The sequence below is a fragment of the Parambassis ranga genome, chromosome 13 (assembly GCF_900634625.1).
Source record: "Parambassis ranga chromosome 13, fParRan2.1, whole genome shotgun sequence".
Classification (NCBI taxonomy): Eukaryota; Metazoa; Chordata; class Actinopteri; family Ambassidae; genus Parambassis; species Parambassis ranga.
The window spans coordinates 5,001,935-5,009,849 of record NC_041033.1 but is presented as its reverse complement, the minus strand read 5'-3'; the positions used below and the strand labels follow the sequence as shown (position 1 = coordinate 5,009,849).

The 7,915-nt window shown below is 40.1% G+C and overlaps 1 protein-coding gene across 1 annotated transcript; it reads left to right on the top strand.

The window, feature by feature from the left end:
• The first annotated feature begins 5,739 nt into the window (after positions 1–5,739).
• LOC114445117 (lysophosphatidic acid receptor 6-like) lies at positions 5,740–6,864 on the top strand. Its single transcript, XM_028420080.1, has one exon. It carries the CDS (start codon positions 5,747–5,749, stop codon positions 6,623–6,625), a length of 879 nt encoding a protein of 292 aa, XP_028275881.1. The 5' UTR covers positions 5,740–5,746; the 3' UTR covers positions 6,626–6,864.
• The last annotated feature ends 1,051 nt before the right edge of the window (positions 6,865–7,915 follow it).

The window sequence follows — 7,915 nt, the reverse complement described above, 5'->3', positions numbered from 1 at the left end:
ACTTGTGTTACTATTTATGGCAACAGCCCAGTTCCCCAAACCCTAACAGGTGTGCAGAGAGGTGGGTTTTGAGTATGGAGTTTCACGAGTCTGCCAAGGCCCCTAAAAAATGGGCAGCACCCACTTGTCACTCAAATCGGAGACTATGCAGAAATACAAGTCAAACTGTGTGATGTTCCGTGTGTTGATGTATGAGTGAATTATTGTCTAATCAGTAATTGTTCACATAACACCTGCAGTACAAGCGATGGATTGATTGTAATTTCTCCACTATTCCTTTCTCCTTTTTTTGTAGCAGTAGTGTAACTTTAAACATTGTTAAAGTACCAATCAAAGAGGAAACTAAGCTCCCAGCCTTGTTCGTTAAAAGAAACCAGATTACATTTCAGCATTCTCCCCAGTCTTGGGCAAAGTTCAGCCCAAAGGTACATTTATAAGCACTCTGGCCAATTTGTCTCCATCCAACTTTTAAACATCTCAGGAGTGTTGTCACTCTTTGTTTAGCCCGGCGGGCAAAGCTCAACATTGCACCACTCTCCTCTGTTAAACCTGTTTATTTCCGTTGACAGCTTTATTATAGCTCTCTTCTCATTTGCATAGCTAATCAGCCCATACTTTCTGAACCTGGTAAGATTTAAGATGGCAGCCGCTAATTGGAAAGGAGAAGGCAATAAAGCACCATTTGAGCGTTAGTTTCCAACTTCCTCTCTTTGCGTGGGACCAATAAAGTAAGGTCCCTGCAGCTTGAGCCAGATAAACTTGTTTTGTTTTTTTTGCCTCAAATGAAACATATGAAGCAGGTTAATTGTGTGGCCCAGCTAATAATACCAGAGAAATCCATGGCACCATTCTGAGCAGCCCACAGAGAGAGACAGTGATGGACAGATGCAGAAATCAGGTTCACACTCCACAGTCATATTGATCTGCTGTGTTTACAGTGGTGATATTTACCTGACTGAGGAGGCAGAGGGTCAGGAAAATGTATTTGTACATATTCATAACAAACACTCCCGCTCCATGCAAGCACAGAAACACAGCCTGTGGGTCAGTCATCGTCAGCCTAACAGCCGATGCTGGAATACAGACACAGAGACACGCGGTGGCTCTGTAAACCACGAGAGCACACCTTTTGTGACTCCTGCTGCTGCAGAAATGGAAATTTTAATGAAGTGAGCACAGCAATAGTTGTCGTCCCGCCCTCCCTGGTGTGTTAGAATGGCACTTTTTCCATGCAGGCCAGAAAATGGACCAGTGATTTCATTAGCGATAGAGGCAACCCTGTCCTTAATCCCAGACCTCCTTGTCCCTGTGCGTGCTGCATGAAAACAATGACCGACTGCATTCACTTTAAACACTTCTCTTTGGCTCTTTCTCTTTTTTGCAGATGAGACTCAGTGCAGCATTGTAACCCAACACCAAAAGTGAAAGGTGGATAAGGTTCTGAAGGTGCAATGCTTACAGCAGAGGGGTAGTAGTTGTGGAAAGTGGGGGAAAAGCAGTGTGATTCTAAAAAAAACTGTACCTATGCTACAACAAGTAGGCTACTAACAGTTAAACAGTAAATAGGAAATGTTCAATATTCTTTTAATATTACTGATGTCCAGATGAAACTTAGCTGACCAGTGTTTTTGTGGTTTTGTTACTGTTGACAGTGGAGTATGTGCTCTTCTATCCTAATAGTCTGTGGACTTGATTTTCATCTGCTCAATCACTTTATTTGGCTGAACAGGCCCTTACAGGCACCACGCAGCATTAGTGTTTCATTTGTCGTCTTTCTTGCTGTTTTGGTCAGACGTGAATGTTATGTGTCTGTCTGATGTTTGATTCAAAGCTTGAAATGATTCCTTCTCTGAAAATATGTAACCTTTTCAAACGTGTACTTTTGCCTGTTGAATGTCTGTGTGATGGTAATATACTGGTGTAAGGTCTCCAACATCTGCTACATTTGCTAGATCTTTAAGTAGCTTTGACAGACACAGATTTGTGATGCTTCCTGCGGAGCAAGTGGTGTTGACGATTGTTGGCTGGAGCTTGTGTCCTGGAAATGGATGCAGGTTTATTTTAGAGTTGGTTACAGCAGAGTGTCTGCTTTCTCGTGCTGCATTAATATTTGTGTTTATTTTAAAGTTTTTCTTACCAGTCTGACTCTCATCTTTAGGAAACCCTAATTGCATGCGCATAAGACGAACAGAGAAAACTCGAGCAGAATATATAAATACAAGCCAAGGCAAAGAAAGCTAGTTTTGTTTTTTGTTCTACATTCACTCTCCTAACTATCGATGCCCATCTAGCTGTAAATGGGAAAGGCAGGCCTGGCATTTTAAATCAGTGTTTTTACCTGCAGCACTAACAACAAACATTATCTGTCCTGAGGAGCACTCAGTTTCTTAAATATTAGAGCCCGAAGTAAATGGCATCTTTGTCTTTTTTTTTTTTTCCCAGATGAATCAATTTAGACACTCATGCCCTGCATGCATTGATCAGCAAGCCAGCCTGTTCCTTCTAAAAGGATCCACACCTTTTTATTTAAGTGTGCTAGTCAGGGAAAATCACATAATTGCTGTCATTACAGCTGCTATTTTGATTTCAGTCTTTTTGAAAGGTTAAAGCTGAGAGTTTTGAAGGGAAAGGTGCATAAGTGGTAAATTGGAGATCGGGTGATAAGGTGAGAGGTATGATGCTTGCGTGTGCGATTGCACAAAGTATTTCATTTTCTCTCTAGGTGTGTCTTTCCTCTTCTAGGATAATAATAATAAAGTACATATACATGAAAACATAAAACTGCTAAAGTAATGATGGATGCTTGGTAGCATTTTGCTCCTGTGCTAGGCCTCAGAAGCTGCCCTTCCTCACAACACTGGTTGAATTTTGTGTTTACGTGTAGCCATTTTCCTCCTCTGGTCACATCTGTACGTTTACACCAGTGAGTATGCCAGACAAAGAAGGAAGTGGTACATCCCAACAACATATATGTGTTTGTCATATGTAGCATGTTAAGCATGCATGCTTTTTTTATTCTTACCCACAATCCTAAGCCTCTGTCTCCAAGTGATCACATTCTCTTTTGGACTACCTCCCTACTTGCACATGCACATTAAACCGGGACCTGAGTCCTAATTTCTTACCATAAACAAGGAAATTATGAGCTGGTATGACAATAAAAGTTCCTCAAGTCCTTGAATCTGATGATGGTCAAGTCCTCAAGCCATTTTTCTTCCATACAGCATCATTAAGTAATAGATGCCATCATAGCCTGAAAAAGAGTGTATGTGTTTTCCAGAAAGTCTAAACTATTCCTCTCAATCACATAGAATCAGTCACTCCAAAATGCTGAACCACCATTTCTTAAACGTTTATAACTGACACTTATACATTTCTATCATATCATATTATATCAACTATGGGGCTTTCTGGTATTTACTGTAAATACCCTGTGGTGACAGATGACACAGCTGTGCAGGATACATCAACATTATCAGTGTTCTTTGATCACCCATTTCATTGATAACAGTCACAACCACAAACCTTTGGTCGGAATGCTTATTTTGCAGCGTCTTGCACTCACGCATGTTTTGTTCTTCCGTTTGTGTGTGTTTGTGTTTAATGTGTATTCAGCTCTCTTTCCTCCCTTAATTTGGTGCAGCGCACAGTACATGAAGGTCAAAAGGCCACACCATTACTAGTGCTTAACATATCACTGGTAACTTATAGTGTATTGTGTACTTATCAGCTACACCATCTTTTATGTTCTTGCTAAAATTTTGTTTGTCATTTTCTGTACAGTGAGGGCTGGACGTAGCTAACATCATTAAAAGAATGGATGCAACAATAGCAGTGGGAGTTAAGCTGTTGTGCTATAAAAACATGCTCTGTTCAGAGTATTCACCTGCCCACTACAGAGTCCCTCTATATAGTTGAAGTAAATTTTACACAAAATAAGCTGCACAACAAGATGCCAGTGTGTAGTATACAAGAAGTGTAAGGTGGGAGAAAATTAGACGGCTAAGAAAATGATAAAGGTCAGAGGAGAAAGAGTTGATAACGCTCACATGCGGAGAAAGATGAGGGCGACGAAGAGAATGAGAAGAGCTGTGAGAACCAGACAACCCAAACCATACTGTTGATAAAATAGGTGATGTGAGAGCTGATGTAGATCAGGTGACAGAGATAAAACGGAAGCGTGAATTTTAACTCAGCAGTTCTAAGCAGTGTAACCACTGATGCAGACGTGAATTCTTTGTTAGGATGGACTAGTTATTATCTATGTTAGCAAGCTCATGCAAGGACTCAACAGACTTACAAGCACAGCTGCAGGATTATTTGTCTAAATACCAGACCTTAACATTTGACCACCTTTTATTTGTAGTTCTGCTTTTCAGCATCGCCTGTTTCCTGTTCTTGCTAAGCAATAATAAGCAGTGTATGTTTAATATCCTTTGTGTCTCCAAAATTCTATTCAAGCCATTCCATTTTGCCATTCAGTTGCCCTAAAGGTGCATGTAAATAAAACAATTAGTGTAATTCATGCTGTCTTCAGCAGGTATATGCAGCATAAATCATACAACATTCATACAACAGGAAATGCCATGTGAAATATATCAATGGAAACATAATTATAGTCATCCTCCCTGCACAGCCGGTAATTGATGTACATCGACGGCGCTTAATTAGCCCGATTGTCTGTTCAGATATCCAGCAGCAGGACAGCTGCTGTGTCAATAAATGTTACACATAAGTCACAGATAGGGCTGCTCAGACAGAATAATCCATGACACACTCAAACACAATCAGTTTACATTTCTGTGCTGCCATTTCCAAAGGTGTACCCTGCATTTTGTGTCAGTCCTACCATCTTGATTGACACGCTGCTCTCCTGCACTGTATAATGATTTTGCTCTGCTCACTGAAGCTAAGTATGTGAAGTTCCAAAGGGGGAAAAAAACAAACAAAAAAAAACACCCACTAGTGGACATCACACTAACACAGGAAATCTAAAGGTGTTATGAAGAACCGTGCAGCAACAGGTGGTGACATGTCAGTTAGGGTCTGAGAGAACCAAGCAATCTGGTGGCTGGCCCAATATAATAATAATAATAATAATAATAATAATAATAATAATAATAATAATAATAATAATAATAATAATAATAATAATAATAATAATAATAATAATAATAATAATAATAATAATGTCATGTAGCAATGTCATTCCCTCCACTGGTCTCTATTTGTATTTATTTAGCACCATCATCTTTATATTACAGCCATGCAACATATATGGTGCTCAGTCATACTGCTTACTGTACTTCTTTGGATTTTTATTGACACTTATACTCTTGTACTTAATTGTATTTAATGTGATGATGATACCTCTGGTAAAAGAATTTCCTTTGGGATTAATGCAGGTGTATCATATCTTTACTGAAAACGGAAAGTGGAGAATGTAAGCAGTCATTATCATGGAGTGTTTGAGTAACAGCCACACATGTGATTTGCGGTTTTGTAAAGGGTAATGTTCTGGTTAATGTGCCTTGAAACTCCTCCACATTCTACAGTCAAAGACCATGGTGTTTCCACTCTACCAATCTTGTCAAAGTTTCTTGTTTCCTGTTTCAACGTCCTCTGCTACCTCAGCACATAAATCAGCCTCAAGTTCATGCTACATCTGAGTCATGAGGAGGTGGGGCCATCGTGGTTTCAGCGAATTCACTTGCCTGTACTTCTGCATTTCACACAGAAGCAAAACATGTCGAACAACAACACGAACGTGACAATGGACTCACATTATGCCTTCGCCATCGCCTTTGGGTCTATTATTGGACTTGGTCTGCCTCTCAATGCTGTGGCACTGTGGATTCTTCTTCGTCATCACAGCCTCAAATCGTCATGTGCCATCTTCATGGTCAACCTGGCAATATCAGATCTGTTGCTGGTCATCTCATTGCCCATGAAGGTATATTTTTACAGTACAGGCAAGTGGGAATTGGGGGGCTGGATACTGTGCACCTGGATAACCATGCTATTCCGCAACAATATCCGCTCCAGCTCCATCTTCATCACCTTCATCAGCATTGACCGACTGCTGGCTGTGGTCTATCCTCTGAGGTCACGCCATCTCCGAACCTCCACCAACGCCTGGAAAGCAGCAGCATTCGTTTGGCTGTTTGTGTTGGTGCTGAACGTCCCAGAGAGTGTGGGCTTTTCAAGACGCATTAAAAACTACACCGTCTGCTTTGAATTTCCAGAGGATAAACTGAGAATAGAACAAATAACAGAAGAAGAAGTTATTGCCTTCTTTCTGCCCCTGTTAGTGATCACCCTGCTGACGATTAACATCGTGTCCACTGCCCTGGTGTCTTGGACCTTACGGAAACAACTTAACGACTCTGCAAAGGTCAGCAACAAAGTCAATGTCATGCTGCTTTTCGCCATGAACTTGATGATGTTCACTGTGTTCTTTGTGCCCGTGTCCTTGGTTAAATTCTTTCCAAAGTCTAGAACTTTTTTGAATTGCCTCGCTAGTGTGAACTGCTGTTTCGATCCTGTGTTGTATTACTTTTCTTTTGATGGGTTCTGGAAGAAAAAAGAGGAAGCAGACATTTCACTTGCAAGAGATGTTTCCTAACATGAGAAGACGTGGTGTAAAGTCTGTTGTCAGTTTGACTTAAAGAACTAACTAAATGTGAAACAGAATCACCTGAACAGTCTTGAGTGAAAAACCTATACTGTTTTTTTTCCTAATATATTTATAAAATATACATATTGTAAAAAAATAAGCTGGTTCAACTTGTAAGTGCTCTTTGAACATGACTTCTTTGTATGTTGTATTTACTGTAAATTAATAAAAGTTGCATATTTACTATATTTACTATCATTGATTTATTTTGCATACTCTTTTTAATACAGGAATATGTTTAATATGTTTACTACCTAACTTGAACTCTGTGTGTGTGTCTGTGTGTGGGTGTGATAAAGTTAATATCACAAATGCTTATAGTAAACTTTCAGTTTTGGGATCAGACATAATCCTCCTTCATCCTCGTTAGCTCCTCTTTCGATTTCTTTTAACATGTTTTGGCAGCTTCTTGTACATGTTTGTGTGTGTGTGTGTTGGGTATTTGGTTATAAATCCTGTGCTGCAGCTGCGGCTGTGTTTTTTTTATTGTCAGTGTCTCAGTTTGGGAGCCAGCAGCACTCAAGTCCTATAAGCTTTGCCAAATTGAGGGGCATCTGTATGCGCCTGTAGCAAATTGATCCAAAAAGGATCAGTTTGAAACAATCCAGCTGTACAGTATGATCTGTTTGTGCACACTAAAGGACAATTAAGAAATTCAGCATTTTTCCCTCCACACTAACACGTGTAAACAATATTATATCACACTTCTTTTCTAGGCCAGGGCTTGTACCTAACCAAACCAAAGAAACCTCACACTACTCATCTTGTGACATTTCCATGGCCACATGTGCAGAGTGGCTGCATGCCCCTGTAATGTTTTTAGCAAATGTATAAAATTGCATTCCTTGTAAATATCATTTATACGGCTGTAGCTGATGGCCCTATGTTGCTTCACCATGACCCTTCATAATTTGGAGACCTGCATGGAGGTGTGGCAGTTTCCTCTCACAGGCAGCTCTATGTATGTAGATCCTGAATGCTGAAACACTCCCTCCTTCATACAACCTCCCCTTCTGTTTTGCCATATAACACCAGCTTAGTGCAACCATTCTCTACTGAGGGCGTAAAGTGAATATACTTTTACCTGTTTTTTCCTGATCTGTTTTTTTGCCTTTGATTTGCTCGGCGTAGAGGTTAGGCATGTCTGATTGTTCCTGTGTGGGTTTAAATTTCAGTAGACGTGTGGTCCCTAAAAAACAGAAACAAAACTGTGCACATGCTGCTTTACAGTTGTGTGAG

What these genes read in the sequence shown, in the direction of transcription:
- LOC114445117 (XM_028420080.1), top strand. Translation starts at nt 5,747, where the DNA reads ATGTCGAACAACAACACGAACGTGACAATGGACTCACATTATGCCTTC.